Below are 13,784 nucleotides of genomic sequence, written 5' to 3'. Positions count from 1 at the left end.
TGATTCATGGACCTAACAGTCCAGGTTTCTATGCAATAGTATTCTTTATAGCATCAAACTTTACTTTCACCACCAGCTGCTGCTGCTTAGTCACTTCAGTTATGTCTGATTCTTTGCGATCCTATGGACTGTAGCCTGCCAGGCTCCTCTGTCTATGGGATTTTCCAGACAAGAACATGAGTGGGTTGCCATGCCCTCCTCCAGAGGATCTTCCTGATCCACGGATCAAAAACATGTCTCCTGTGGTTCCTGCATTGCAGCCAGATTCTTCACGGCTGAGCCACTTGGAAAGCCCATCACCAGACACATCCACAACTGAGCATCGTTTCCACTTTGACCCAGTTACTTCATTCTTTCCGGAGCTATTAGCAATTGCCCTCTACTCTATCCCAGTAGAATATTGAACACCTTTCAGTCTGGGAGGGTTCATCCTCACTTCCTTACTCAGATTTATTTCTAAGTATTTTATTTTAGGGATTGTAATTTTTTAAAGGTATTGTCTTTTTTTTTTTTTAACATTCCCTTTCTGATATTTTGTTGTTAGCATAGGGAAATGCAACCAATTTCTCTGTATTAATCTTCTATCCTGCTAAATTGCAGAATTTGTTGATTAGTTCTAGCATATTTTGTGTGGAATCTTTAAGATTTTCTGAATACAGTATCATGCCATCTGCATATATTGACATTTCACCTCTTCTTTTCCAATTTGGATACCTTTTATTTCTTGCTTGATTTCTGCTGCTCAAACTTCCAAAAGTATGCTGAACAGAAGAGGTGAGAGTAAGTATCCTTGTCTTGTTCTTGATTTTAGTGGAAAACCTTTTAGCTTTTCATCATTGAATATTATATTAGCTGTGGGTTTGTCATAAATAGCTTTTATTATATTGAGATATGTTTCCTGTATATCCACTTTGGTTAGTTTTTATCATGAACGGATGTTGAATTTTGTGAAATGCTTTTTCTGCATCTATTGAAGTGATTACATGGTTTGTCTATTATTTTGTTTATGAAGTATATCACATTGATTGATTTGCATATGTTGAAGCACACTTGTGAACTTGACATGAATCCAACTTAGTTGCGGTGTATGATCTTGTTTATGTGTTAGATTTGGCTTGCTAATATTTTGTTGAGAATTTTTACATCTATTTTCATCAAAAAACTGGGCTGTAATTTTCCTTTTGGTGTTATCTGTGTCTGGTTTTGGTATTGGAGTGATGGTGGCTTCATAGAGTGCCCTCAGTGCTCTTTCTTCTTTAATTTTTTGGAAGAGTTGAGAAGAATTAATGTAAGTTCTTCTACATATGTTTGGTAGAATTTGCCTGTGAAGCCATCTGGTTCCAGACTTTTGTTTATAAGGAATTTTTTTTTTTCTTAATTACAGATTCTACGTCACCTCTAGTAACAGGTCTGTTCAAATTGTCAGTTTCTTCTTGATTCATTTCTGGTGGGTATATGTTTCTAGAAACTTGTCTGTTTCTTTTAGGTTGTTAAATTTTTTGGCATATAATTGTTTATAGTATTCTCTTATGGGCTTTTGCATTTCTAAGGTATTGGGTATTATGTCTCCATTTTCATTTCTTATTTTGTTTATTTGGGTTCTCTCTCTTTTCTTCTTGGTGATTCTGGCCAGAGGTTTATCAATCTTGTTTACCCTTTCAAAGAACCAGTTCTTGGTTTTATTGATTTTTTTTTCTCCTTTTTTGAAAAATCTCTACTTTATTTATTTCCTCTCTGATCTTTATTATCTCCTCCCTTTAGGTTTTGTTTGTTCTTCTTTTGGGGACAAACTGACTCTGGGTTTTGTTTGTTCTTCTTTTTCCAATTCTTTTAAGTGGTAGGTCAGGTTGCTTATTTGAGATTTTTCTTTCTTTCTTTATTTTTTCTTTTGATGAAACCCTGTATTGCTGCGAACTTCCCTCTCAGGACGGCTTTTGCTGCACCCCACAGATTTTGTGTGGTTGCGTTCTTATTGTCATTTGTCTCAAGGTGTTTTTTGATTTCCTCTTTGATTTCATCACTTACCCAGTTGGTTTGTTAGTAGCATGTAGTTTGTTCTCCATGTAATTGTTCTCATTTCTTTTTCTGTGGTTCATTTCTAGTTTCATGCTGTTGTAGTCAGAAAAGATGCAGGAGATGCTTTCTGTACTCTTAAATTTGTTAAGACCTGTTTCGTGTCCCAGTATGTGATCAGTCCAAGAGAATGTTTCATACATACTTGAAACAAATGTTTTCTGTTTTTTTTTTAAATTTTTATAATGTCCTGAAAATATCAGTGAAGTCTAACTGTTCTATTATATCATTTAGGATCTCTGCTGCCTTATTGATTTTCTGTCTAGATCCGTCCATTGATGTGACGGTGTGCTAATGTAGCTTATGATTATTTCATTCCTATCAACTTCTCCCTTTATTTCTGTTAGTATGTGTTTTGTGTATTTCAGTGCTCCTATATTAGGTGCATATACTTTGATGAGTATTAAAACCTATTCTTATATTGATTCTTTTATCAACGTACTGTGGCCTTGTCATTTATCTTTATGGCCTTTGTTTTAAAGTCTATTTTGTCTGATATGTGTATTGTGACCTCTGCTTTCTTGCCATTTCTGTTCACATGAAGTATCTTTTCCCATCCCCTTACTCTCAATCTATGTGTGTCCTTTGCCCTAAAGTGAATCTCCTGAAGGCAGCACACTGTAGGCTCTTACTTTTTAAAATCCAACATGCCACTCTGTGTCTTTTGATTGGAGCATTCATTCCATCGATATTTAAATTAATTATTGATAAATATGTATTTATTATCACTTTATGCCTTGTTTTCCCATCGATTTTATATTTCTATATTGTCTCTTTCTTTTTCCTTTTGTGGTTTGATGATTTTCTTTTATATTATACTCATGTTTTTGGTTTTTGTGAATCTATTGTATGTTTTTGCTATGTGGTTACCATGTTTCTCAAGTATGTTAACCCCATCATATATCTACTTGCCTTAAACTGATAGTTATATAGGTTCAAACACTTTCTAGGAAATTTTTTAAAGGTACGTTTTCCTACTCTCCTTCCCTACATTTCATCAATATGATTCTGATGTCCCCTTTTACATCTTCATATTAATCCTTTTGCCATTCACTGTGTTTATCATCACTTTCAATAGAATTTTTATTTTAAAATATATGTATTAGCTTATTTAGGTGATTTGCTTTTCAATTGTGACTTTCTCTTTCCTGTATGTTTGTACTCCTTTTCTAGGTAGTGAAGACTTTTCAATGTTTCTTTTAGAATAGGTTTAGTATTGATGTTTGCTTTTAACTTTGCTTGTCTGAAAAATTCTTTATCATTCCTTCTACTCTAAATGAATATCTTGCTGGGTAGAAGATCCTAGGTTGCAGATTTCTCCCTTTTAGGACTTTGAATCAATGTCTTGCCACCCCCTCTGGTCTGCAATCTTTCTGTAGAGAAATCTGCTGGTAGCCTTTTGAGGGTTCCCTTGTAATTAACTCTTTGTTTATCTCTTGCTACCTTTTAGAATTCTCTAACTTTTGCCATTTTTTATTCTATTTTATTTTATTTTTTTCATTTTTTATTTTAATATGCCTTGGTATAGATCTGTTTGGGTTTATGGTATTTGGGACCCTTTGAGCTTCTTGTTCCTGAATACCAGTTTCCTTCTTTAGATTTGGGAAGTTTCTAGCCACAATTTCTTCAAATTTTTGACTCCCTTTTCTCTTTCTTTCTTTCTGGAATCCCTATTATGTGTAGGTTTTCAAGCTTTTTGTTATCCCGTAAGTCTCTTATATATTTTTTTTATTGCTTTTATTGCTTTGGTTTCCTTTTGTTTGAATGTCTGTCTACTGTCCTGATGCAGTGGTTTTCATTACTCTGTCTTCCAGATTGCTTTTTTGTTCTTCTGCATTATTTTTTCTGCTATTCATTGCCTTTAGTCCACTTTTCATCTCAGCAAATGACTTTTCTAGTTCTTTTGTACAATATTCTGCATGTCTGTTGATAACCTGCTTATTTTTTTTAATATTTTCATTATTTCCTTTTTATTTTATTTTTACTTTACAATATTGTATTGGTTTTGCTATACATCAACATGAATCCGCCATGGGTATACACGTGTTCCCAATCCTGAGTCATCCCAGTGCACCAGCCCCAAGCATCCTGTATCCTGCATCAAACCTAGACTGGCGATTCGTTTCTTACATGATATTATACATGTTTCAGTACCATTCTCCCAAATCATCCCACCCTCTCCCTCTCTCACAGAGTCCAAAAGACTGTTCCATACATCTGTGTCTCTTTTGCTGTCTCGCATACAGGGTTATCATTACCATCTTTCTAAATTCCATATATATGCATTAGTATACTGTATTGGTGTTTTTCTTCCTGGCTTACTTCACTCTGTATAATCGGCTCCAGTTTCATCCACCTCATTAGAACTGATTCAAATGTATTCTTTTTAATGGCTGAGTAATGCTCCATTGTGTATATGTACCACAGCTTTCTTATCCTTTGAAAGGATAAATAAAATTGACAAACCATTAGCCAGACTCATCAAGAACCAAAGGGAGAAAAATCAAATCAATAAAATTAGAAATGAATATGGAGAGATCACAACAGACAACACAGAAATACAAAGGATCATAAGAGACTACTATCAGCAATTATATGCCAATAAAATGGACAACGTGGAAGACATGGACAAATTCTTAGAAAAGTACAACTTCCCAAAGCTGAACCAGGAAGAAATACAAAATCTTAACAGACCCATCACAAGCATGGAAATTGAAACTGTAACCAGAAATCTTCCAGCAAACAAAAGCCCAGGTCCAGACAGCTTCACAGCTGAATTCTACCAAAAATTTCGAGAAGAGCTAACACCTATCAACTCAAACTCTTCCAGAAAATTTCAGAGGAAGGTAAACTTCCAAACTCATTCTATGAGGCCACCATCACCCTAATACTGAAACCTGACAAAGATGCCACAAAAAAAGACAATTACCAGCCAATATCACGGATGAACATAGATGCAAAAATCCTTAACAAAATTCTAGCAATCAGAATCCAACAACACATTAAAAAGATCATACACCACAACCAAGTGGGCTTTATCCCAGGGATGCAAGGATTCTTCAATATCTGCAAATCAATCAATGTAATTCACCACATTAACAAATTGAAAAATAAAAGCCATATGATTATCACAATAGATGCAGAGAAAGCCTTTGACAAAATTCAACATCCATTTATGATAAAAACTCTCCAGAAAGCAGGAATAGAAGGAACATACCTCAACATAATAAAAGCTATATATGACAAACCCACAGTAAACATGATCCTCAATGATGAAAAATTGAAAGCATTTTCCCTAAAGTCAGGAACAAGACAAGGGTGCCCACTCTCACCACTACTATTCAACATAGTTCTGGAAGTTTTGGCCACAGCAATCAGAGCAGAAAAAGAAATAAAAGGAATCCAAATTGGAAAAAAGAAGTAAAACTCTCACTGTTTGCATTATTATTTCCTTTTTCAAATCAGTGTCTATTAGTCTAAAAAAGTCTGTGTCATTGTTTGTTCTTTCAGGGGAATTCTCTTGGTCTTTTAACTGAAACTGATTCCTTTGCTTCTTCATTTTACCTATACTTTTCTTATTCTGTGAGTTTAGAAGAAAAGATATCTTCTGTGGTCTTGGAGGACTATTTATTGTGGGAGCATCCCTGTGTAGTTTTTGTGGGTTTAATATTTTGGGGCAGAGGCTATTTTTAGTGTGGATGCCTGCCACCTCTTCCCTCAGGGTATGTTCACCTTTATTCCCTTGAGGGGAGTGTGCAGATGTGGCGGCTGGTGCCTAGTTCTTGGGTTCATGGCAGTGGTGGTCACTCACACATGCCTTTGGAGCTCATTATGGGAGTGGACATAGCTCTGGACCATTCTTGTAGCCCCAGGGCATAACAATACCCTCCTAAGTGCAACTGCTCCTCAAGACTGCTCCTAAACAAGGGGTTGGCAGGAGTGACTGGTGATACCTCCTGGAGCTGTGTAGGCAGTATCTTGCCACCTGAGAGCAGAGAAAAAGGCTGCAATGGTGGGTCCTACCTCTCCCTTTGCACACCCCCGAAACAATACACCCTCAGTTCAGTTCAGTTGCTCAGTCGTGTCCGACTCTTTGCGACCCCATGAATCGCAGCACATCAGGCCTCCCTGTCCATCACCAACTCCCGGAGTTCACTCAAACTCATGTCCATCGAGTTAGTGATGCCATCCAGCCATCTCATCCCCTGTTGTCCCCTTCTCTTCCTGCGCCCAATCTCTCCCAGCATCAGAGTCTTTTCCAATGAGCCAATTCTTCGCATGAGGTGGCCAAAGTACTGGAGTTTCAGCTTTAGCATCATTCCTTCCAAAGAGCACCCAGGACCGATCTCCTTTAGAATGGACTGGTTGGATCTTGTTGCAGTCCAAGGGACTCTCAAGAGTCTTCTCCAACACCACAGCTCAAAAGCATTAATTCTTTGGCACTCAGCTTTCTTCACAGTCCAACTCTCACATCCATACATGACCACTGGAAAAACCATAGCCTTGACTAGACGGACATTTGTTGGCAAAGTAATGTCTCTGCTTTTGAATATGCTATCTAGGTTGGTCATAACTTTCCTTCCAAGGAGTAAGCATCTTTTAATTTCATGGCTGTAGTCACCATCTGCAGTGATTTTGGAGCCCCCCAAAATAAAGTCAGCCACTATTTCCACTGTTTCCCCATCTATTTCCCATGAAGTGATGGGACCAGACACCATGACCTTAGTTTTCTGAATGTTGAGCTTTAAGCCAACTTTTTGACTCTCCTCTTTCACTTTCTGTGTGTGTGTGTGTGTGTGTGTGTAATAAAGTTTTATTAAAGTATAAAGGAGATAGAGAAAGCTTCTGACATAGGCATCAGAAGGGGGCAGAAAGAGTACCCCTCCTCTTTCACTTTCATCAAGAGGCTTAGGGATGAAAGTGAAGTTCCTCTTCACTTTCTGCCATAAGGGTGGTGTCATCTGCATATCTGAGGTTATTGATATTTCTCCTGGCAATCTTGATTCCAGCTTGTGCTTCTTCCAGCCCAGCGTTTCTTATGATGTACGCTGCATATAAGTTAAATAAGCAGAGTGACAATATACAGCCTTGACATCCTCCTTTTCTTATTTGGAACCAGTCTGTTGTTCCTCAGGTGAGGTCATATCAGGCTCCTGCACCTTCAGGCTATTTCCACACAATCCTTTGCCAGGGTCTGATCTCTGAATCCTGAGCTACAAGCATCCAGCTCCCACCCAATGGGCCCATGATTTTCTCAGGCTGGGGAGTGCTGATCAATGGCACTGATCATCTGTGCAAGTCTCTCTCTGGTCTAACTACTGCAAACCAGGTGTTGTATTCTCCTCTGAGACTCTGAAGCTCCCCCTCTGTCCCAGCTTATATCCCTACTGGTGAGGAGTCTTCCTAGGGTGCAGGAACTTGTCTCTTTCACATTTCCTCGCAAGGTGTGCAGGTCCCCTCTTGATTCCTGTCTTACTTTCTTCTTTTGTCTTTTGTCCTATCCGGTTGCAGGGAGATTTTCTTGCCATTTCAAAAGTCTAAGTTCTGCCAGTGCTCAGTAAATATTGCGAAAATTGTTCTGTATGTAAATGTACTTTTGAAGTATTTGCCTACTCCACACTTAGGTGTCCTCCTACTTCACAATTTTGATTGCTCCTCCTATGTTGGGGGATTATTTTCTATCACCCATATCTGTCCTGACAGTTACAGAAACCAGTTGCCATAACAAAAATCTATGTGTGTGTCATTGTCACGCAGGATGAATGATGAGGCAAATTAATGGAATCTGAATGAGAGTTACTCAAGCAGCTCAGCAGTCAAACCGTTTGAAAAATCAAACTAGATCAATAACAGAAACAGAAATAAGATATTCACCAATACATAAAAATCAAGCAACATTCTCTTAAAAAATCAGTAGGTAAAAGATGAAATCACCAGGGGAATTAGAGAATGCCTGGAGACAAAGGAAAGCATAAACACATAATATAAATACATGTGAGATGCACAGAAAGCAACTGGAAAGGGAAATCCTACCATTCAGCAACAAAATAACAAACAACCCAACTCAAAAACGATCAAAAGATTGAACAGGCATTTATCTGAAGGAGATATATAGACAGTCAACAAGCATATAAAACAGTGCTCAACATAACTACTAACTGGAAAATGCAAATTTAAATCACAGTGAGATAGCCCTACATATCCTCTAGGATAGCTATTATCAAAAAACAAACAAACAAAAAACAAAACAAAACTGAAAATAAGGGTCGTCTAAGATGTTGAAATACTGAAACCCTTGTGCATTGCTGATAGGAGTACAAAAATGGTGGAGTCTCTGTGGAGAAGGAAATGGTAACCCACTCCAGAATTCTTGTCTGGAGAATCCCATGGACAGAGAAGCCTGGCAGGCTACAGTTTATGTGTTGAAAGTGTTGGACATGACTTAGCAACTAAACTATTTTACTACTACTGTAGAAAACATCAGTGTTTCTTTAAAAAAACTTTTAATTCTTTGTTAGTTTTTTTAAGTTAAACATAGAATTTACCATCTAATCTGATAATTCCCTCTTAGTTATACATCCCAAATAGTTAAAACCAGGAATTCAAGAATGTACTTTTTTAATCAACATTCATAGCACCATTATTCACAATACCAAAAGGCAGCAGAAAACCCAAAATGTCATCAACAGAAGAATGGATAAAGAAAAATATATATATCAAGAAAAAATATATATATAAAGAATTACTACTCAGCCTTTAAAAAGTATGAAACTTTGTCATTTACAACATGGATGGACTGAGAAGACATTATGAAGTAAGTCAAACAGCAATGAAAAGATAAATACTGTATGATATCACTTACAGGTGGCATATAAGGAATACAACAAATTAGTTAATTTAACAACAATGAAACATAACACTCAAAGATAGAGAACAAACTATGGTTACCAGTGGAAAGAGAAAAGGTGGGAGGGTGACTATAGCTCAGGGGATTAAGATATATTGTACAACACCAGGAATACAGCCAATAGTTTATAACTATAAATGAAGTATAGCCTTTAAAAAGTGTGAATCACTATATTGTACAACTGTAACTTCTATAATAGTTTACAGTACTTACACTTTGATTATAAAAAAAGGTAGTAGAAATAATCTAAATTCTATCAATGGATGAATGGGTAAATAAAATGTGAGATGCATATATATATATATATATATATATAAATAAAATTACATACATACAATAGAATATATATAAGTCCTAAAAAGCAATGACTATCTGACACCTTCTACAGCATGGATGAACATTAAAATTATGCTTGGTGAAATAAGCCAGATATAAAAGGACATATAAATGATTTCACTTATATGAAATACATAGAATAGGCAAATTCACAGAGAAAAAGTAGAATAGATGTTACCAGGGAGGCAGAGAAGGAGTTATAATTTAATGAATTTAATGAATAGAGTTCCTGTTATAGAGGCTGAAAAAGTTCTGGAAATGCAAACTGGTGAGGCCTTCACAACATTGTGAAGATACTTACTGCCACTTTGTGTCCTTAAAAATAGTGAAACTGGTAAATTTTGTGATATGTGTATTTTACTGCAATAAAAATGAAACAAGGTGACTGTCCCATGTAGAACTTTGAATTGAACTCCATGACTCAAGGAAAAACAAAATGTCTGGTTCTAACTGTTAATACATTTGAGGAACCTGTAGATGAACTGGGAGAGAGAACTATAAGGGCAAGAAAGCAAGGAAACAATAAACTCCAAAATAGTGTTTTGAAAAGAACATTGGGTGGTTTTAATACATTTGAACAATGAGTTATGAGTTGAAGGGACATGAGTCACCATTGAGCCAATTGTTTAACTACAGGTACAAATTTTCAGGGTTAATTTCATTGCCTCACTGACTATCTAGTTTCAGGAGATACAGAGAAGTACAAACACATTCTTTCTTATCTGAAATATCCTATTAAACATGCATGAGCCTAATTGCTGGGATGTAAATCAAAAGAGCAAGTTGTTTTGTTGCCACAAACAAATCCTGTTTGTTTGCTTTTTCTATTTCTTCCCTACTTCTTAGACAGAACATGTGTGGTTCACCTGAGCAGAGTGTGAGCTGATAAATCCACCCACTAAGCACTATTTGGGGCTTCCCTCATAGCTCAACTGGTAAAGAATCTGCCTGCAATGCAGGAGACGTGGGTTGGGAAGATTCCCTGAAGAAGGGAAAGGCTACCCACTCCAGCGTTCTGGCCTGGAGAACTCCATGGACTGTATAGCCTGTGGGGTTGCAAAGAGTCGGACACAACTGAGTGACTTTTGCTTATGCACTATTTGTAACCAATTATGCCTCCTAACAAGAGTGCATCCTATTACAGGGAAGGTCCTGTGATGTACCAACATCATCAAATGGTTTAGTTTTTAAAGTCTGAAACAGAAGACTGAGGTTGGGGAAGGTGAACTGCTAAGACAAAAACGGTAAGAAACATGAAAAAAAGTTGGAGAGAGAAATGGAGGGAGTAGAGAAGAGGGATCAGAGAATCAAGGAATAGGGGGAAAAAAATCTCTACAATCATGAATCAATAACTTTTAAATTTACATCTTTGGCCCAGGTCTTTCCTCTGAACTTGCTTGTCCAACTATCCACTTGTCGTGTTCTTTGGATAGAAATAAATATCTGACAGTTAACAACATCTGAAACCAAACTGAATCCCCACCCCCACCCTCTGTATCTCAGCTGAGCCACCATACTTCTTCTAGATGCACGAATCTCAAAGCCATAGTCTTTCCTCCCACCACAAATCCTATGCATCAGAAAATCCTCTTCAGCGTGCACCCAGAACCTGAATTTTTTCCCTCTTATCTCTACTAGCTACTGTCCAGGTGCTAGCCATTTTTAAATCTTCTTTTTTTGCATGTATCATAACCTCAAATGTTCTAGTTGCTTCTATGTCCTCAGTAGTCTATTGTCAACCAAATGCCAGAATAAATATATGACTTGGGGAAAAACAGAAGTGACTTGTATGTATGCAAGAAGCAGAAGAGCCCAGAAGAAAACCACAAACCCTCTTCCCCACACTCTCTGCTTTGCATACTTACTGACAGAAGTGGCTGAAATCTCATGATCATGAGATAAAAGCAGGGCCACAGCATCAAGAAGACCAAAGTTAAACTCATGAGCGCTAATATCAGATTGCTTGAATTTAAATCATACCTCTACCATTTACCACTGAATGACCTTGAACTTCTCCTGCTCTGTTTTCTTCTCTGTAAGGTAGGGGTGACCAGAGGCTCTAGTTTGGATATAATGTCACATGAGTAAACAACTGTGAGCATTTTCAACAGTGTCTGGCACATGACGAATGTGCAAGAAAATGAATAGTTATTATTCAATAGATTTCCTGAGGCTTGGAGGCTTCAACCAGCATTAGATGATATAGATTCTTATAAATATGGATATAAATATAATTACAGATATGGATATGAGTATATAGTTCATATAGGCAAGAGTCTCTGTGTCTTTAATCCCCTCCTTTCTTCCTCACCCCTATCCAGCACAAAAGATGGGACTCCAAGATGGTTATGCACAAAATTCTACCCATTTACCAAAAACCAAGTTTTCTTAAGAGTTTGAGGAAGGGTAAGCCCTGGTGGCTCAGACAATAAAGAACCCGCCTGGGATGAAGGAGAGCTGGGTTCGATCCCTGGGTTGGGAAGATGCCCTGGAGAAAGTCATGGCTACCCATTCCAGTATTCTTGCCTGGAGAATTCCATGGACAGAGGAGCCTGGTGGGCTACAATCCATAGTGTTTCAGAGAGTCAGACCCAACCGAGCAACTATCATTTTCACTTTTCCAAGGGATAAATATATAGAGAAGTTAAAAGGAGAGTTGTTGCTGAAAGACAGCAGAAACTAAGTATCTGTCTATGTCATTTCACATAGAGTGAAAAATGATTCATGGGAAAAATAAGAAAGTCTTTTTGAAATCTCATATCTGAGAATACTTGTTCATACCCACTCATTCACATACATAAACATGCACATACATAAATACATGCATCCACAAACATGTATTAAAGTGTAGCCTAGCATGATAGTGTACAGGCTGGTTTGAGGATCAAACAGCATTATAGCAGATGTTTAAAGCCCAGTTAAAAAAAAAATTAGCAGATAGGGACCATCTAACACATCACCGACAAAAGTTTGGGAGTACACACTGCAATATTTTAAAATGAGTAGCATGGTGTGTGATGACTTACCTATTATTTACTTCTCTGTTTTCTGATTTTTATGCAATTAGGCTCCTCTGAGAAGCTGAGCAGCACAACATGGCTCAAAGAATCAATTCTGCAGCTGGACATCCTGGATTTTAATCTTGTGCTCTACTGCCTTAGATGACATTGTGACATTGGTCAAGTTACTCTCTGCCTCAATTTCCCCATCTGCAGTTCACTGTTAATAGTTATCACACTAGGACACTGTGAGAATTAGATAATATGCACAAATCTGTCATGGGTGGTGTTTGAAGTATCTGTTTGGAAGCCTCTGGTAATAGGCTGCAGGTGATGGATCCACAGAGAAAACACTCAGATCCCTGATTTCATGCCCTCAGATAATGTCCACCCCTTGGACTTCTGTATCATGGATTGAACACTCATGTTTACATGGAGACCCTAAAAATACTGGGGCAGTGTAAGGTCCAGAGGGCAGGATAAAGGAGACTCTACCCAAAGGAATACTTACTTGTGAGTCCCACCAGCAGAGTCAGCAGCAGGCAAAGAGGAGGAGAGTGGACCCAGAAGGCAGGGATGGGCATCATGGAGGCCTGAGGAGCCTGCTCTGTCCAAATGTGTCCTAGGGAAAACCCAAAGAACTGTGCTTGGTGGAGAGGAGAGAAGCCCCACCTCCCATGATGTAAGAGGAAGTGCCTATGATGATGTGAAATGTTTGTGAAATTATAATCTGCTTCTACATTCTAGACAGTTTCTGCTTCAGATGGTGAAATAGAATTCAGACAGAGAAGGCTCATGGAGAGTGAGGAGTTACTTATCTGCTGGGGCCCTGCCCCGGTTGGATCCAGGGTATCCGAAATGTGATGGTGCCAATGAAGAGATTTAGAGAGAGATAAAGAAAGAATGTTGCAGATAAGAAAACAGAGGAGAGAAAAGAGGCTGATATTCCTTGGTTTACATAGAAAGCCAATAAAGTTCCAGATAAGGCACTTGCTCTGTTCATGGAGGCTGCAGGCGCCCTCCCGGTCTCCCAAGGGAGTGAAGACGCAGAGCGCCTTCCTGTTCAGGTCTTAGAAGCCCAGGCATGAAAGTGAACGCAGAGAGCCTCTGTGCTCCAAGGGATCAGCCTGAAAAAGAGAGTAAGAGAGAGAAAGAAAGAAAGACACGGGGGAACCAGGCTTTCGTGGAACTGATCCTGGTCCGTCACTTTATTTTTCAGGGAAGCTTTTATACCTTGACTTGTACATAGAGGGAAATGAAAGATGCAAAGTCATACAGAGTCATCCCAAACATTACATCTATTTTGTCTTTATTGAAACCAGGATTTTTTCTGCATACCTTTCCCATAAACAATGTTGTGTACATTATCTTCTGGCCTTGGAGGCCTGTGGACATTTTATAACCCTCTTTTGATAAAGGCTGCTCAATCAGAAAACTTATTTTCCCTTGAAATGTTTTTTCTCTATATT

The 13,784-nt window shown here is 38.0% G+C and overlaps 1 protein-coding gene across 2 annotated transcripts in view; it reads right to left on the bottom strand.

Moving 5' to 3' along the window:
- The window catches only part of LOC101114799 (tyrosine-protein phosphatase non-receptor type substrate 1-like), a 41,598-nt gene extending 28,635 nt beyond the window's left edge, over positions 1-12,963 (bottom strand). Inside the window, exon 1 of one of the 2 annotated variants that reach the window (XM_042229835.1) lies at positions 12,826-12,963. In XM_042229835.1, the coding sequence (XP_042085769.1) occupies positions 12,826-12,902 (77 nt within the window). In that variant the 5' untranslated portion in view covers positions 12,903-12,963. The remainder of the gene's footprint in view (positions 1-12,825) is intronic. The other variant, XM_060396903.1, reaches the window with a different exon arrangement.
- Positions 12,964-13,784: the final 821 nt, after the last annotated feature.

This window comes from Ovis aries, chromosome 13 (genome assembly GCF_016772045.2).
Source record: "Ovis aries strain OAR_USU_Benz2616 breed Rambouillet chromosome 13, ARS-UI_Ramb_v3.0, whole genome shotgun sequence".
NCBI lineage: Eukaryota > Metazoa > Chordata > Mammalia > Artiodactyla > Bovidae > Ovis > Ovis aries.
Note: the sequence above shows the minus strand (reverse complement) of the source record. Positions and strands in the feature narration are given on the sequence as shown.